Source organism: Panulirus ornatus, chromosome 15, assembly GCF_036320965.1.
Source record: "Panulirus ornatus isolate Po-2019 chromosome 15, ASM3632096v1, whole genome shotgun sequence".
In the NCBI taxonomy this organism is placed as follows: Eukaryota; Metazoa; Arthropoda; class Malacostraca; order Decapoda; family Palinuridae; genus Panulirus; species Panulirus ornatus.
Window position 1 is genome coordinate 24,956,837 of NC_092238.1, and position 20,066 is coordinate 24,976,902.

General features: G+C 39.1%; 1 protein-coding gene across 6 annotated transcripts in view; it reads right to left on the minus strand.

Annotated features, from left to right (window-relative positions):
* Myo10A (Myosin 10A) overlaps positions 1 to 20,066 on the minus strand; it is a 230,012-nt gene that overhangs the window by 128,780 nt on the left and 81,166 nt on the right. For 4 of the 6 annotated variants that reach the window (XM_071670625.1, XM_071670622.1, XM_071670623.1 and 1 more), the window contains 10 exons: positions 13,351 to 13,494; positions 10,085 to 10,173; positions 9,035 to 9,098; positions 8,122 to 8,231; positions 6,694 to 6,969; positions 3,991 to 4,168; positions 3,275 to 3,398; positions 2,714 to 2,868; positions 1,677 to 1,868; positions 1,239 to 1,373 (listed from right to left, as the gene is read on the minus strand). In XM_071670625.1, coding sequence (XP_071526726.1) covers positions 1,239 to 1,373; positions 1,677 to 1,868; positions 2,714 to 2,868; positions 3,275 to 3,398; positions 3,991 to 4,168; positions 6,694 to 6,969; positions 8,122 to 8,231; positions 9,035 to 9,098; positions 10,085 to 10,173; positions 13,351 to 13,494 — 1,467 coding nt within the window. The remainder of the gene's footprint in view (positions 1 to 1,238; positions 1,374 to 1,676; positions 1,869 to 2,713; positions 2,869 to 3,274; positions 3,399 to 3,990; positions 4,169 to 6,693; positions 6,970 to 8,121; positions 8,232 to 9,034; positions 9,099 to 10,084; positions 10,174 to 13,350; positions 13,495 to 20,066) is intronic. The other 2 variants (XM_071670627.1, XM_071670624.1) reach the window with 1 other exon arrangement.

Consider the following 20,066-nt stretch of genomic DNA (forward strand, 5'->3'; position numbering starts at 1 on the left):
GCTGACACTACCAGTGGAACTTTCCATGGTAACTTCCACTGTCCTTCTGTGCTGATTACACTAAGTACACAGTCATATTAAAGCACTACATGATCAATTTTTCTTAGTGGGTATTATAATTGATATTTTCTATTTTCATGTTTCATAGAGAGAGATAAGATCTAGTATCAATAGTGCATCAGCTCCTTTCAGTCTACTGTGTTATATGACATGTAAATACAGGAGACTTTCCTGAACATACTCAAAGAAGTCATATCTACAATTCTCTATCCATACACAAATCCAAGAATTCCCAGTTCATTTCTTACAGCTACAATCCTCGATATCAGAGTTTCACCATCACTGAGATAGGATTGTCTCTGCCTTTCATACCATACTGAGTGTACCTTCATTATTCCTATCAATTTTCATTCTGGGTCATTACAACAGGGGGATTGTAAATTATGAAAACTATCATACAAGTGCTTTTCCCCTTACGTAATGTTTAAGAGACCATCCATCAATGCACGCAGGGCTTTAGACCGTGCCTTACTAGAGGAGACTATCTCTCTTCCCCTTATAATGGGGAGCGGGTACTGGGAAAGGGATTGGAGGGTAAGTGTCAAGGAAGCACAAGAAAAAGGAAGGGGATTAGACGGGAAAGAGTCAGGAAAGCAGGTGTAATAGGAAATATGCATATAATAGGTATAGATAGATGTAGCTAGAGAATTATAGAGTATTAGTCTGAGAAAAATGGTGCACACTGAAGATATGTGGTGAGGAACAGAAGAATAAGTTTCAAAGGATGAGGTATAGTGGAAGAAAGGTGTAGGAAATGGAGAGAAGTAGTGAAGGTGTAATGTCTGAAAAACAGGTGTACTTTTAAGAAGACATTTCATTCATCATCGTATCCAAATTCCTTGCCAAGTTTGTCTCATAAAACAGCCTTTAACAAGCTACGTGTTCTTAATTCTTTATTCTGTTTGCGGTTTAAAATATATATATGAACTGTCATGGGGCTAGACCCCTTAGTTCCTAATCTGAATTATAGATTTTTGTTAAAATGCAGATCAATAAAGGGGTGTGTGTGTGTGTGTGTAAATTGAAAGTACTAACATTCTATTTGAATCTAGTTACAAATAAAATGTGCTTTTCATCTCTTTAATTGTCTAACACAGTAGATAGGTTCAATGATCCTAAAAGTGAATGATAATTTTTCTTTCTATAATACATACAATGCAATAATTTGTTCCTCTTACCTGGAAGTCAATGTTTTGCCATTCAATCTTTTCCTTTGCATATTCCTGTTGCTCCAGCTTGAAAATGTGTTTGTTGAAATGGAATTGAAGCTTCTCATTGGCATAGTTGATGCAAAGTTGTTCAAAACTGTTCTCCTGTACAAATGTGAGGGTCATGATAATTATACTTGCAATGGTAAATGCTCTTGTGAATATTAAGCAAGAATGGCAGGCATGACAACATTCTGCAGTGCATGTGCTGCCAATGTTTTTTGGTAAAATACTGTAAGTGTAAGTAGTGTTCATGCTTCAGTAAATCATACCTGATCTCTTTCATAATATATTCATCACCTATACATTAATGTGAATGAAAATAATGTTCGGAATGACATTATTTCATGACATAATATCAACAACAGTAATAAGATAAACCTAATGAACACAGACAGGGGAACCAACCTTGAAGATCTCAAAGCCAAAAATGTCAAGGATGGAGATGTGTGTCTTCCTTGAGCCCTTATGAATAATCTGGTTGATACGACGGACGAGCCATGAAAACAGTGATGAGTAAAGTGCCTTGGCAACAGCATCACGGGCATCCAGAGCTTGGTCAATGTTCAGCGGAGTGAACACTCGCTCATTGCGCGCCTCCTAGGGAATAATTCCAGATAAGTTGCATAATGAAGGTTACAGATAGTGCAGGGGTAGATAATAATCAAGGAACCAGTACAGAACAGGTCAACTGCAAGGAAAGTCTACAATCGGTATGGGAGATCAAGGAGAGACTGAGGGTTCAGTTATGGTAAAGTTAGTTTAATGGGAGAAGCTACATGTCATATATGAAGGAAAAAGGGTAAGGATTAATTAATTGTTGAGTCATTATTGTCAGGTAAGTTAGGGGTCATACTGGTCATTGTAGGATAGGTAAGGCTACAAATAGTATAGGCAGTGAAAAAGTGCATAAGGAGTAAATAAAAGACAAAGGAAGAGTGAATAAGACAATATCAAAAGGTTTATTTACAAAGAATATTTCCCTAAATGAGATGATAATTCATCACAATTCAAAACTACATTTTACAACATTTATTTAACGTAAAGTCACATTCTTAACAATCACAAATGGAAAATGTAATTCAAGATGTGCTGACCCTACTGCTAACACCTACCGCAACAGCAACACTATCCATGAATGCCTAGTACATAATTTCTCTCACTAACATGTACATAAAGAAAATCCCCTTCCCTTACACATTTACCAAGCAACACCCTCTTTCACTAGCAACTGCTAAAAAAGAAAAAACTAATGCCTATTATAGGAACACCTCTCCTACTAGTACTTGCAACAAAAATAATTCTTCCTACTAAAATTTACTTGCTTCAAATACAACTCCTCCCACTAGCACTTCCCGGATTCCATAGAAAAAAAAAAAAATCCACCAACACTTGCATCATGAACACCTCCTACCAGAATTTCCCCCTTCAGAAGCATGACTTACAGTGATCTTGGTGGTGAGGGCTCTCTTAATTCCAGTGTCATCTATCTGGAGAAGATGCGATGCCCACTTGATCTCTGCATCACTACCAATCTCTACACCTTCCTGTCCATGACGAAGCTGCTTACGGTGGAAGTATACGTTGCCCAGATGTAGCACTGGTTGGAGGAAATATAATCATTGGGAGAGAAAAAGCAGCAAAGCAGCAATCATTAAAGAAAACAATAGAAGTAGTGAGGACTGTTGACATCAGTGTGAACTAACAAAAGTAACTGAGCAGAGAATACTGGTCAGATAAAAATAAAAGCAAGAGGGAGTGATATGAGCAATGGGGACTGGTGAAATAATAGCAATAGCAGCAAAAACTGGTAACCAGCTGGGACTTGTAAGAACAGTAGGATCTAGTGACGACAATGGAGACAGTTGACATATGTAGGGACTGGCAGAGTAGTAGGAACTGATGAGAGCAGTAAAGGCTAGTGGGCTCAGAAGAAACTGGAGACAACAGCAATAGCATTGGGAGCTGATGAGAGCAGTAAGAGGATTGAGTGATTCAGTACATACCAGCTGCTAAGATTCTGAAGATTGTGTCCTGTTCATCAGAGGAGAAACCAAGCACCTGCATTGCAGACAGCAGTGCCTGGAAGTCCTCACCATCATATTTCCCCTCCAGCTGACAGCTGCCTCCCTGTCGGCGAGACAGGGTGTTTTACTACTGCTGGGGAGCTCTCTTACTCACTCAGTCACTCTTCCTTACTCTCTCTCCTCTCTATCTTATCCTCATTTTTCTTGTGCTCTCACTCTCTTTACCTGTAACTCTCTAAAACTACTTTATTTACAATAGATATCATTGTGTCAGAAGAATCTAATCCCAATATATATACAAAAGTATACATAGAAGTATCGTCAATTTGTATTCACTGCTGCATTTAACAGCTTAATTCCTAGAAAAATCTTCAAGATGCCTTTATGCAATACCAAAGGAATTCTGTAGGAAGCTAAGCCCTTGTATTTGCAATCTCCTCTTCTCTTAAGGATGTCTTAATGTACCACCTCCTTTTCACTTTACAATTCTCGGTTCCCAATCACCCCCTTCCCATCAACTCAATACAGTCTACCCTTTTTCTCCTCCACCTCCTTAATCCTACTCACTCTGTCCAATTTTTCATTACCTTTTTATCTCACCTCCTATACATATTCCTATTCTAACCTTTCCCCTTTCCCAACATCCCCTCCTACTTCTTACTCATTTATCCTTGCTACTCCCTCCCCTAACTCACCTGGTTAAGGTAGAAGTACTTGTCAGCAGAGGTGAGTCCATATTTGCCCTTGCGCTCCTCAGGAAGACCAGCCAGAAGTTCATAAAAGACATGGTAGTTGCGCTCCTCATGAGCCTGCGTCACGATGCGGGACTTCTCCAGCAAGTATTCCGTGATTCTCGCCCCCGTGATAACACCACTGGGGCAAGTAGCGCTTAATATACGAGACCAGGAGGGAGGAAGACGACAGGCAAGAAGAGTGAATAATAGTGTCGTGCAAGAAACATTACAAGGATGCAAGAGTTCGAGAAGATAAATGATTGGACAATCATAGGGAAGCAAATATCTGAACTAATGATGCTCTAATAGGAAGAACAAAAGGGATACATAACAGAGGTGACAAATGAGACATGCAAAATTAAGTAGAAGGAAGTGGTGTGTTACAGAGAAGTAACACATAAATTTGAAGAGGAAAATGATCTTTTTCAGTTAAAAGTAAGTAAGCCCTTCCCTGTTAAATCGTGCAATACAGGTTACAGACAGTTTTTACAAGGCGAGATATATCAAAAGGTGTACAGATATTACAAATAAGAGCAAAATGCTTTCAAGCCTAGCTTAAACTATTTCCAATCTATACAAAATCAACATAACATTATCATATCATTTATGGAATAAGTTGTTTTATTTGTTCAAAACATTACAACTGCCCTTTCTCCCATGATATAATTTTGCCATGTAAGATGAAAAACAATGTTTCCCAAAAAATGCAACATCAAATATGAAATTTTCTAAAAAAGCTAGCACACAGGAAGTTACCATCAGTCTGTATCACCCATACTCAAACACTTAACAAACATGCCATGTTCCTATTACATTACCATTGCAATTTGTATATAACACGAAATACATACCTAGACAGGAATTCTAACAGGTTATGATTTAAGAAATGCGATTTGAAAAATAAAGATACTCCAATTTATTTTCTTGAAGGGAAATTGAACTTAATTGTATCTAGAATAAAAGGGCATTAATACAGACTTTTTGTACCTCATACACACACACACACACACACACATCAGAAAGGCAGGCTCCAGCAAGATCCAACAAACAAAAGTTACAAAAGGAAAAGCTAAAAGCTTAAGAAAATCAGCAGTAAACAATACAGTCTCTGCTAAGAGTGGAATAGACTAGAGTTAAGACAGTGACATGAGTAAACAAACTGTATACACACTAAAGACAGTTTGAATATTACTTAAAAGGATATACCTATAAAACAAAGAAGAGAATCTAAGATAGCATTTGGTTGGGAGGGGAATCAGGAGCAATTTCCTGGGTGTTCAACAGACTCAGTATGAGTAATAATGTAGGGGAACAGAAACCTGGACTCTCAAAAACAGAGGTATACAAGAAATCAAGTGAAGCTTTAGAAAGAATAATGAGTACTGTTAAAGATGGAATAAACCAACACTGAAAAATTTAGCGGAAAAGTGGGTAGCACCAAATCAGAGTGATAACTAATAATCCAGGAGATTGACAAATGTAAAACACTTTCAATTTTTGGATTGGAAGATCATATTCCTAATGAACATGTTTGCAGATGATGGCAAGGTCATGAGGAACATGAAAAGCAAGGAGAATTGCATCAACTTCCTAAGGAACCTATACAAACTCCAAAAGTGAGCAATACAAAAAAAAGGCCTCAATAAGAATATTAGCTAGCAGAAAATAATTGCATGAATCTGTATAAAAGAGGGATTTGGGATTTGATAACATCCCTAACCCATTGCCAGAGTCCCACATTATAAGAATGGTAAAGGAGAAAAACTCTCAGCCTGTAGTTGTTAGAATAGCATTAAAAGATATGGAAGAGGATATATCCAGAAAGCTATTAACATCCTAAATTACGCCAAAACCAGAACATACTTCTCAAATTTACTAATTTCAGTTGAATATGCACAAAGAACAAATACTGAAGGTCTAGAGGAGGGCAACAAAAATAGTACTGGAATTAAGAAAGATGAGTTACTGGGAAAGAGAAAAAAATGATGGGTTATTAGATCATAACCATCAAGATTTACAATTAGCATGCTTATCCAGACAGCATCAACCACAGTATATATCATGAATATAAGAAGTGAAGTGTTAGAAAGAACGTTTAGAAATACGTTTATACTATAATAGCGGTGGAAGAATAAAATGAACTGAATTAGGAAATACTCTTTGCGGATATCACACAAATCTTCAAAAAGCTCTATGACAGCAGACATACTTCAAGAGACAGGGCTTCATAAGTGTAAAACTCCCTCCCCAACTTCATAGACAGGTAATTACACACACACACACACACAGTAAGCCAGCACTATAATGGCAATCAAGTACCCCTCTCTAGCCATAGAAAGTGTTCATTTTCTTTCTGCCTCACATACATAAGGACTGCTGGAATTCATTCTACAAATACACATTCTGCATTTGACATAATTAATAGCGAGTCTCTCACATGACTTCATTCTTAACTCTAAATTTTCCTTCTCTGAACGCTACATTCTAGCTCTGCTTGAATACATCACAGGGGTCCAAGAGACGGGCACTAAGAATGTGGACTTCTCTCCCTACATCCTAAAAGTGAATGATTACAAACGAAGCATCTCCACTAGCTCTCCTATCCACTCATCCTCATCCTCATCCCAATGTCACCCCCTCACCATACAACCACCCTATACTCACTCCTTGAAGTAGACTTCCAAGTACTTTCCAAACCGAGATGAATTATCATTCTTGATGGTCTTGGCATTACCAAAGGACTCTAAGAGTGGCGAGGCTTCCAGAATCTGTTCAGTGATAAGGTTGCTCTGGGACTTGTTGACAGCAGCAAGGTACTGCATTATGAGCTTGGTGGACTCGGTTTTGCCAGCACCAGATTCCCCTGAGATGACCACACATTGATTGGTCTGGTCCTTGCTCATCCGCGAGTATGCCGCCGACCCAATGGCGAAGATATGCCTGAAAAAAGTAAATTATAATGGGAAAAAGAAAAGGTGCTATAGTGAAGGCAGGGGGGAAACTATAGAGAAAAGGAGATACCAGAGGATTGGTAAGGGTGTAAATGTAATGGTAATGATATATGCATGGTGATGGTGACGAGTCAAGATGAAGGAATGGTGATAGTGGAGTGGTAAAGGCGTTAAGAGAGGTAATTGTGAGAGAATGACTATAATAAAATGGTCTCTGTGGGGATTGGTAATGATGAGGCAGTTTGGTCAGGGAAAAAGTGGTGCATAAGTGGTAAAAGAGGAGTGGAGATGATGCCTATGTGGTATTGGATGAATAGAGATGGTGGAGGTATGGTGTTGGCAAAAGGATGATTAGGATGATGTGGTCTAACTAAAAAATTGGCAATGGCAGAGTAATGATGATGGGGAAGTGGTGTTGGAGAAGAAGTGATGATGGAGTAAATATGGTGGTGTAGTGATAGTAGAGGAGGGGTGAAGATGACAGAGGAGTGTGAAAGATGTTGGAGGAAGCGTGGTGATGAGTGGAAGAGTGCTGATAGAGGAGGGGTGGTGATTGAGGACTGATGATGGTAGACACCTCTTGCAAGTAGTTTCCAAACCTCTTTGTCATTAATCTAATCCTCTGGCAATCTACATAAGCATATGAATGCAAAGTACTTGCACTAACCAGGCACGCACAAGTGTCTGGGGCATTCACACTGTTGGTAGAGATACACATCTGCACCAATGACGTACCCAAACCCACCCTATATCTATATTGGTCACTCTGAGACCAAATGCTGCTAGGCCTGATCTTCAAGGCACTTCATTTGACTCCTATCAAAATTAAGGGTCTGTGAGAGTAATCAATATGAGTATCATAATGAATCAATTAGGTCACTTGGCTCCGATGAGGTTATTAACATTTTTATTTAACAATGCTGCACAGAAATGGTTGTATGATCACTACTCTATTAAAACAACGATTAATGACATTAAAAGTTTGTGAGATCACTTAGTTGATTTTGTACTACTATAATTAAAGACCATACAGCCAGCACTACCAAGACTAAGGTTTATAAAAGCAATATTCTAAATTACTTTAATGTGGCTGGAAGGCAATGATGAGAGAACAGTAAACAATTAGATGAGCAGTACTCACGGGGGGAGAGTGCCAAGGATCTGACCCTCATATTTCTTAACCATGTCCAGTCCATAGATGTCGAACATCCGGTACGGGTTCACCGCCACCAGAATGCTGCCCGTGTACGTCTGTGGAGCAGAGACAACATTATGAAGGCAATGGCGAGTTTGAAAGGTTATATGGGGAGAGGGAGGATGAGACAGTTAGTGGGATGGTGGAACAGGTGAGATGATATAGGTAGTGGAAGCTTATACGGGGAGTGGGGAGATAAAACAGATAGTGAGAGGGTTGCATGGGGAGCTGGGAGATGACACAGGTAGTGAGAATGTTTTAAGAGGTGAGATCAGGTGAAACAGGTAGTAGGGAGACTTAACAGGGAGCAGAAGAGGGAAGTGGCAGGAAAATTGCTGTAGCGCCCCTCTCCCCTTTCCCAGTCCCAGAGCACCAGTGTCTGGGTGACGTGAGGAGGACAAGGATCCCTCTTCCTCACCCTTGACTCAGGATGAGGGAGGTCTCGTTCCTCCAGTCCCAAAACACGAGGAACTCCTCCCTCTAACCTCCTCCCCATCTCTGAAGTCCCAAGATGGGAGGAATCCTCCCCGTGACTCCCTTCTTCACACCAGGATGATGGGGCTTTTCACCATGACTCCTCTTACAGTCTCATGATAGGGAATTCTAACCCATTCCCCGCCTCAAATATCAGAATGAAATTTAACAACTGTTCTGTTTACTAGTACAATACGATGCTGATTTTAACTGTTACTGTCAATTATGCCGTCAAAATCCGTCTAACGTGAAAATACCTTTATTTTCAGGGACTGACATTTTTACCTTGTGAAATATATCATTATAATATATATATATATATATATATATATATATATATATATATATATATATATATATATATATATATATAACTCGTACTTACGTATATCATCTCTTTGTCATATCTGATCTTGAGGTTCCATAGTAACGATGCCTCATTCAAGTCCCTGAAAAGGACAGACATTTCATTAATGTGACTCATTAGAAAGGTAAACAACAGAAGAAAAATAATATACAAAGCAAAAAAAAAAAAATCCTCTTTAGTACAAACTTTAACCTAATGGCTAAACAGACTAGAGCTTTCTATAAATGGCATAAATCTTACATGTTAACAGTTCATATAACACATAACCAGATGGTATTATCATATGTACGCATAACATTTGCCGTGTTACATACGACACATAAACGTACAACGAGATCTACACAATCACCAATTACCACACACTCCACACCCTAGAATAGTGCTCTCTCTCTCTCTCTAGACTATGCCTCGCATCCATATGATGACTACTGTTCTTTCAAACATACCCATCTTTACACTCCCAGATATCGTTCTCTCTCCTTCCACACATTCCTCAGCGCTCCAAGAACTTTCGCTCACTCCCCATCCCTATGACTCATATATATATATATACTAAGTGTTCCAAAAATCCTCCCCAATGGAACCCAACTTAACCTTCTCCCGCTTGCACCGCAGCCTTCAAGGTTCGATATACCCATAACAGGAGTTCTAGGGTAACAAAAATGACTATATATCTAAAGTCCCTAAAGATTATCATAAGGTTGTGACAGATATGGTATTATTCATACAAATATGGTATTTCAACCTAGTTTTAACTCTGGGTGTGCCGATAGCTTGACTAACGAGTTACAATTTCATCAACGCAACACACAAAACAAATATTCCAACCTGATAGGCTACGCTGCCATGTTTTCTACCAACCTAACTATTTTAGCCCAATGTGCTTATAGTCTATCACCCAACTGTTGTAATCAGGTGGGCCAGGCTATTCATGGAGGGGGGGGGGGTTCCATCAGCGTAGATAACCTAACCAGATGGTGTACGTTATTCACAGTGGGTTAAGCTACTCATGGGGGACCTATCAACGACGCAACTATCCCGACCATGTGGGCTAGGTAGGCTACTCACGAAAGGGCGATCATATCCTCGACGCCAGTGGGCCCCAGGTCCTGACGCCGCCTCACAGACGACAGATTGGTCAGCGTGAACACCTGGGACTGCAACACATGCAAGATCAATTAAAAACTTGCGACTCCAACATAATTACATTTAAAAACCACCTTATGAGTGCAAAACACCAGACATATGTCACTCCAAAAAACAGGTGTAACATATGTATACGTACAGGTGTTAAACACCTGTGACTGCAGAACAACAGGCATTAAATACCTGTGACTGCAAAACAAGATATTAAACATCTGTGACTGCAGAGTAACAGACATTAAACATCAATACAGACCAAGGTATCACACACCAGTGATTGCAGACCACTGCATTTAACACCTTTGCAAAACAAAAAGCATTAAATACCTGTGACTTCAGGTGTAACATATCTGCATACGTACTGGTGTTAAACACCTGTGATTTCAAAACAACATGCAGTAAACACCTGTGACTGCAGGACAACATGCAGTAAACACCAGTGACAACAGAACATGCAGTAAACATCTGTGACTAGAACATGCATTAAACTCATGTGACTGCAGAACAACGGGCAGTAAACACCTGTGAATACATAACAGGCAGTAAGAATCTGTGGCTGTAGAAAAACATCTGTGACTATAGCAGACATCTGCAACAGAAAGACCAGAGTAAAAAAAATAAGATTAAGTAGACGATATTTCCAAGTGTAAGTATAGGAGATAAACAAAGATATTTGCAAGTGTAAGTATAGGAGATAAAGATATTTGCAAGTGGAAGTAAAGGAGATAAACTGATTCATTCATCAGAAATACGAACAAAAAGGTGTAAGAATAAAGTAAAATTCCAGAAATATCTAAAGTTAGTGTTACCAGAGAGAGGTGCGGGTAAAAAGAACGTAAAGCCGAGTCAGCACAAGGGACAACTAAGAAATGTCAATAATTGTTAGCTTATATATATATATATATATATATATATATATATATATATATATATATATATATATATATATATATATATATATATATATATATATATATTAGTTACTGCTCTATTAACAGATATCATATATAATACTGATGGTTCTGTTTCACATTACAGTCTAATGCTTATCTTGGTTTTCTTATTCATATATATATATAACATGTCTGTTCCCAAGGTATTAAGAATTCCCTTCCATGAAACAAAAATATCAATGCGAAACAAATTAGGTATTTTTGAAACAAATTTAAACATAAATCTAAAACTAATTAGGTGGAGAAAATAAGCACTAACACTGTGAAAGTTCCTCTCCATTTTTTTCAAGTTCTACTGTATATCAGTGTCAGATAAAAATGCGGCCCCATGTTAATCCAGTTGTACATTACGGCACCATGATGAACGCAGACCAACTCAACCAGTAATGGAGGCGCCATACTTTCCCTCAACATCATAAATGTTAAGGAAAAAGGGAATCCAGCGTGAGAAGGCCTTATCCCTTTGTGCAGGAAATGAATAACTGACTCTGAAAACTTTTTGAACGACTGACACTACGAAACATGAGGAATATTCCCTAGAAGTATAAAAAACTAGGAACAGCAGTTTTAATATCTGTACAGATATAGGATACTGCATGTTTTTACAAATACTTAGTTTCGGTTCTTTCATTGTAAATAAATTCAACTGATCAATTATTATCATAAGATACAAAAAAAAAAAATATTTCAAAGTAAACGACTGAGGCAAACTATATCTACCTTGACCGTCAACAACATTTTTTCAAGTGTTTCATCCAGGAGAAAAAGCAGACGTAATTGGGGCTCACCAGCCCACATGATCCGGGTCTGGGACAGGATTCATCTGGTAACTCGGTACTGTACACAGAAATGCATCACTAGATATGGTCTTACATCAAAGTTTGTGGCACGGTAGCCTTATGTTCCTCATATAACTATATGTACGGCGGGCTAATCTTTATAACCAAACATGTAATATATCTAAAGTGAGCTTTTTTTTTTTAATACATGAATCAAAAATCACTAGCTTTTAAGAATTTCATGAAATCCTTTCAAATTTATATAACATTTTAAAATCCTTCAGACTCAAACAATGTTTAAGCACAAACTAAGAACAAATATAAGAATCTTGCAAGAAATATGCAGATAGAGAACTTTCACAGTGATGGTCTCAGATTTTCCCATTCTCTTTATAGTGTTAAATCTAAGAGGAAAGGTCATCCTCTTTTATGGATTAGGAATATGGGTAAGTTTACCAAGACTAAATCTTCCAGTGATACAGGCACACCACCTCCTGTGGCGAATTTGGTGCACAAAGCTCATAAGGTGTAGGAAGAATGGCAGGATAAGGAATACACTTAACATGCAAGGTACAGAGAAATTATCTTGTGTTTATGATGTACAGCAACAATTTACATGATGAAACATCCATCTCACCCATGAATAACTGACTGAATAATGTTGTCTTGGCTGTGAGGTATAAACCTCTGTCATAGGATGACCTGTGGTGACCTAACGTGATCTGCTGTAATCTAAAGTTATCAATTGGAGAATTGTATCATAATGTGGTTGAAAGTGACCATCGGGTAACATGTACTGTCGTGTGACACCTAAAGGAAAACATGTGATATGTAAAGTCCTGTGTGAACCTGATATACCCTGAGGTGAACTTTGGTGCCCTGAGGTGTCTGGAAGTAATCTGAGGTGACATATGGTAATCTGAGATAATCCTGTAGTGACCTAAAGTGACATATGGTGACTCGAAGTGACATGTGGTATAGCCTAAGCTGACCTGTGAGATCAATCTGTCAAAATAAGCACACCGGCAACCTAAGGTGACCTTGTATGACCTTCAGCAAAGTGTGGTAACTTGTGGTTCCTTTAAGGAGTCTTGCTGGTTGTGGTCCACTGTAACGTAATGTAGGATGTATTATACACTATAACTGTTGTGTTAACCACAGGTGTTCTATGATGTCCTAATGTGTCGTGTGGTGACCTAATGTGACCCGCGATGACCGAAAGTGTACTGTGCTGACCTAATGTGACCCGTGATGACCGAAAGTGTACTGTGGTGACCTAATGTGACCCGCGATGACCGAAAGTGTACTGTGGTGACCTAATGTGACCCGTGATGACGGAGAGTGTATTGTGGTGACCCTGACCCCCGGCAGCCAGCGGTAGCGAGGGAGGAGGAGGAGGTGACCCGATGTGATCTAAAAGTCACCTGAAGTGACCTGTGGTGATGTGAGTTAACCATACCCAGTCCTGGTGACATGAAGAGGGATGTGGTACCTTGCCGCCTATAAGCGCCTGCACGGTGATGACCTGACCTGCCCGGTGGAACTCCATGACCTCGCCGGGCAGGACGTAGCCCAGCCCGGGGTCAAACCACACCAGGTCGCCCTGTGGAACAAGAAAAGGTCATGGTTTAGACTCGTTGCAATGTAAACTAACGTCTCATGAATAATCTGGAAAGGTAACACTTATGATACAACCTCATCTCTGTACATATGGTGGTGAGCGCTACGCGATAGCCATTCCTCATGGCAAGCAAAGTAATGGCTCGTAGAAACGTAATATATTCGGATTCGTTCTTTGAATTTTTTCACACGTTCCTTAATAATTATCTTGCTTATACTAAAATTCAATATATATATATATATATATATATATATATATATATATATATATATATATATATATATATATATATATATATATACAGAAAAAGAACTAGGAAAAGGACACATGAGGATCCTGAGTGTTTTATTGTTTCCTCCGGTTCAGCACACATAACCTATAGTGTATCTATTTCCTCTGTAACTAGTCCTCTGAAAATGTGGTAATACACGAAAGCGCTTAGGTCCTATAATAAAGGCATTTCTACATGTAAAAAGTCATGTATTTGTTCTGATTTTCTGCATATATATATATATATATATATATATATATATATATATATATATATATATATATATATATATATATATATATATATGGTGTCATTAAAACACTCCGTCGTGTCGGCTGTTTATGTAGTATTCTCCCAGGAGTGAGGGTGAGGGAGGAGCGATGTGTGGATACGAGCGGACGTCGGTCGGCGACCATACAGGCTGCTGCCACCTGGATCTAGAGCACATCTCTGAGGCCACGGGCGGCAGACGCCGCCGGTAGCGGTTGTGGATGCCTCGACCGCAGTCCTCAATATCCCCCCCACCATCATCCTCACCACTAGCGGGAGTGGGCCAGCCACGCAAGGCAGATGGGTCAAGATTCCGGCCGCCAGTGATGATATGGTCAGCAGGTGATGCAGGCCAGACGCTGCGGTTACTCACGGAAGTGCGCTCTCCTATACGTCGTATAGAAACGAGGAGAAATAATTCACATGTGTATTTATTTACACACATGAACGCGGATTGTTTATAGTAACCGATATGCCCCAGTTATGGCCATCTTGGGTGAAAGGAAAACAGAGTGAAAAAAATGTTAATCAAAGACTAACGTTTGTATGTTAAATATATACATAATGTTGTATTCATTTATATACTTCCCTTGAGTACGGAACGGTGACCTTTGTGCATAACGGGTGTGACCTTTGGGTACCGCAGTGACCTCTGAGCACAACGGGTATGACCCTCGAGTATGGCACTCTGACCTTTGAGCAAAACGGGTGTGACCTTTGGGTACGGTACTGTATGGTCGTAGCGCCGTGCTGTATGGTCGCAGCGCCGTGCTGCAGGGCCGTAGCGCCGTGCTGTATGGTCGTAGCGACGTGCTGCAGGGTCGTAGCGACGTGCTGCAGGGTCGTAGCGTCGTACTGCAGGGTCGTAGCGTCGTGCTAGAGATGTATCGTCGTGTTCATCACTAGTTCTATAGTCCAATGTGACACCATAACCAAACAAGAGGACAGACACGGCTGGCAATGGAGTCGTCAGTGAGGAACGCTTCCTCAACGAGAATGCAGCGTCTTCCTCCACATTTCAACCACACTATTAACCAGACTATAACCACACTATTAACCAGACTATGAGGCTTCTTTAAAAGTATCTCCTACGCCGAGTTTCACCAACACTGATAAACATAAAATGGATTTGTGTCAGAACAAATATTTCGTGTTGTAACCTCTGACCTCAACTGGTTATAAATGGTTTTCACTGGTCTGTCATCGGCATGATATGGGGTATGTGCGGTATGACGTATTTATGTAAACATCATTATCACGGAGCTTGACGCTCAGACAACTGCTATAGATGGTCAAATCATAAGTCTGATGCACGCGTCATTCATTACCAGTTCATTATCACCTGGCATCATCTTCATCATAGTCATATCCACCACGCTCAACACTTACCATGTTCACTTCCACAATCATCATTTTCAATATCACTCATCATAATGTTCAGCAACGATCCATCCTACTCACCGTCACTCAACATCATGTTCACTTTCTCTCATGTCACCCACCATCGAGTTCACGATCACCACCATGTTCAGTACAACTCACCACAACACCAAACTCACTATCGTTAAATCATGTTTGTACTCTTAACCCTACGGAATGGCCCAATATATATATATATATATATATATATATATATATATATATATATATATATATATATATATATATATTATTTTTTATTTTTTTATTTTGCTCTCGCTGTTTCCCGCGTTTGCGAGGTAGCGCAAGGAAACAGACGAAAGAAATGGCCCAACCCACCCCTACACACAATGTATATACATACACGTCCACACACGCAAATATACATACCTATACATCTCAATGTACACATATATATATATATATATATATATATATATATATATATATATATATATATATATATATATATATATATATATATATACACACACACAGACACATACATATATACCCATGCACACAATTCACACTGTCTGCCTTTATTCATTTCCATCGCCACCTCGCCACACATGGAATACCATCCCCCTCCCCCCTCATGTGTGCGAGGTAGCACTAGGAAAAGACAACAAAGGCCCCATTCATTCACACTCAGTCTCTAGCTGTCATGCAATAATGCCCGAAACCACAGCTCCCTTTCCACATCCAGGCCCCACACAACTTTCCATGGTTTACCCCAGACGCTTCACATGCCCTGATTCAATCCACTGACAGCACGTCAACCCCGGTATACCACATCGATCCAATTCACTCTATTCCTTGCCCTCCTTTCACCCTCCTGCATGTTCAGGCTCCGATCACACAAAATCTTTTTCACTCCATCTTTCCACCTCCAATTTGGTCTCCCACTTCTCCTCGTTCCCTCCACCTCCGACACATATATCCTCTTGGTCAATCTTTCCTCACTCATTCTCTCCATGTGCCCAAACCATTTCAAAACACCCTCTTCTGCTCTCTCAACCACGCTCTTTTTATTTCCACACATCTCTCTTACCCTTACATTACTTACTCGATCAAACCACCTCACGCCACACATTGTCCTCAAACATCTCATTTCCAGCACATCCATCCTCCTGCGCACAACTCTATCCATAGCCCACGCCTCGCAACCATTCAACATTGTGGAACCACTATTCCTTCAAACATACCCATTTTTGCTTTCCGAGATAATGTTCTCGACTTCCACACATTCTTCAAGGCTCCCAGGATTTTCGCCCCCTCCCCCACCCTATGATTCACTTCCGCTTCCATGGTTCCATCCGCTGCCAGATCCACTCCCAGATATCTAAAACACTTTACTTCCTCCAGTTTTTCTCCATTCAAACTTACCTCCCAATTGACTTGACCCTCAACCCTACTGTACCTAATAACCTTGCTCTTATTCACGTTTACTCTTAACTTTCTTCTTTCACACACTTTACCAAACTCAGTCACCAGCTTCTGCAGTTTCTCACATGAATCAGCCACCAGCGCTGTATCATCAGCGAACAACAACTGACTCACTTCCCAAGCTCTCTCATCCACAACACACATATATATATATATATATATATATATATATATATATATATATATATATATATATATATTGTGGATTATGTGGGGAAGGTGTGTCCGTCTGCAATTTTTGGTCATAATCGATGGAGACAGTGCGGTATAGGAGACCAAAATATATTTTTGGGTGGTTGTTTGACGAGAGAGAGAGAGAGAGAGAGAGAGAGAGAGAGAGAGAGAGAGAGAGAGAGAGAGAGAGAGAGAGAGAGAGAGAGAGAGAGAGAGAGAGAGAGAGAGAGAGAGAGAGAGAGAGAGAGAGAGAGAGAGAGAGAGAGAGAGAGAGAGAGATGAACGAAGTAATCAAGAGACATGCCGACTAAGTTTCCATTCAGTCAATCCGAAAAAACAGAAACATGTCAACAAACATTAATTACTGGGTAGAAAAAAAAATGAAGAAAAACATCGTGTCTTCCTCCAGGAGACATGAAGACAGTGGTAGTCACGGGACCAGCTCAGCAGAGATGAAGCAGAAACCAACATTCGTAAATAAAAAAGTCTGTACTCACGGTAGGTAAGAAAAGTATCTTTACTCTTTTTGTGTGGAACAATTGGAAACTAAAGACGAAGGATTCTGAGAACTGCCCATTGGTCTGACCATACAATGGTAGCCTTCATTTTTTCATAATATTGTACTATATCGACTGGCAGGAACATGTCCTGTCATTTGCCAGCATAAAAGTTATTTTGATTTCTAATTTCGATGGAAATACGTGTAAAGTGAGGCAACCATAATCATTAAGAAATCTGTCTCACATTCACGCTCACCAGCCTTAACGAGACGACAGTCGTATTGATCATATCGAAATTCAGCGAACCCATCCGGGAAGATACTTATTTTTTTTTCACCGCGTGTACAACAGATGTGTGAAGTAAGGAAGCGCAAACTTCATGAACGTAAAGTTCCATCATTAGCGCGCGCGCACACACACACACACACACACACACACACACAGGAAGGAAGACAGCGGAAGCGGTACATCCGCTCCTTCACACCTAGTGACCCAGTGTGTGTGTGTGTGTGTGTGTGTGTGTACCGCTGAACATAATCCAGTTAGATCTGGTTAATTACCACATCATCAGCTGAGGAAGATCTGCAGACTTTATTTCTATGAAACACTGTTTTACCTCAATGTCATACGTTAAACGTGTATATATATATATATATATATATATATATATATATATATATATATATATATATATATATATATATATATATATATATATATATATATATTAGTGTAGGCTGGGAGCAGGTTTTTTCTAATGCACACAGAATTGAATACGATAGCATATATATATATATATATATATATATATATATATATATATATATATATATATATATATATATATATATATATATATATATATACTTGTTTCTCCTGGTAATAGTGCTGTTAATCTCGGAAAGGTATTCACTGCTAATACATGCTCATCGCACACAGACTTAAATCGCTTCCTGATATTAGATTTGAAGATATGTTTCAAAACTGGACATTACACACGACAGGAATGAAATATGACAAAGTATTTTCCGATTTCTATTAGAACAAAATGAAATTATAAATTAGCAAATGATTAGACAACTATAAGTTTGTCTTACGAGTGTATTATAAGACACAGATTAAGGTCAGAATATGAGTGTTTGGTATCTTAACTGTTCAATAAACGTCTCGCCCACTGTTCACAAGTTCAACGAATTAAATACTGCATACTGAGCTGTTGAACAAAGCACTGATAGTATTATAGCTATGGTACACACCTTAACCAGTGACTTCAACGATTTGTACAGTAACTATCCAAATCATATTAGCACAGGTTAGGCTAGGTTACAAGTCCACGTTTATCATTATGACATATTACTATAATTACAAGTGACTTTTATTATTATTACGATCATTACTATAATTTTCATAATCTTTAGCATCATCATCATCAGCAATTATAATGATAATAATCATAAACATGTTATTAGCTAAAGCCATCATCCCAGAGAGAGAGAGAGAGAGAGAGAGAGAGAGAGAGAGAGAGAGAGAGAGAGAGAGAGAGAGAGAGAGAGAGAGCTGAAGCGTCCAAGATGGCTGATACAGAGGTTCCCATCATTAGCTGCTGGTGTTCTACTTAGTGCATCAACCTAGACCACATACAGCCTACTCTCTCTCTCTCTCTCTCTCTCTCTCTCTCTCTCTCTCTCTCTCTCTCTCTCTCTCTCGCACATCAATGGCTGTCAAGTTTCACTCCTTTGGCCCATATATCGGTAGCTCGCATACAGTCCATAAACAAACAATCTGTTCATCTCACACATAACCTGACAACACTTAACTCACACGACATATTCTTATAACTCCAGATTTTCCGTGACAGCTCTGCCTTTTGGGCAAGATCTTTTCGTAAGTACTCTGTTTCCTAGATAAGTACCTATTTTATCATACCTATGTTTATAAAACCCTTATATATATATATATATATATATATATATATATATATATATATATATATATATATATATATATATATATATACATATATATATTTCTTTTCTTTTTCTTTTAAACTATTTGCCATTTCCCGCGTTGGCGAGGTAGCGTTAAGAACAGAGGACTGGGCCTTTTTTGGAATATCCTCACCTGGCCCCCTCTGTTCCTTCTTTTGGAAAATTAAAAAAAAAAAAAAAGGAGAGGGAGGATTTCCAGCCCCCCGCTCCCTCCCCTTTTAGTCGCCTTCTACGACACGCAGGGAATACGTGGGAAGTATTCTTAATCCCCTATCCCCAGGGATAATATATATATATATATATATATATATATATATATATATATATATATATATATATATATATATATATATATATATATATATATATTTATTTATATTTTATTATACTTCGTCGCTGTCTCCCGCGTTTGCGAGGTAGCGCAAGGAAACAGACGAAAGAAATGGCCCAACCCCCCCCCCCCCATACACATGTATATACATA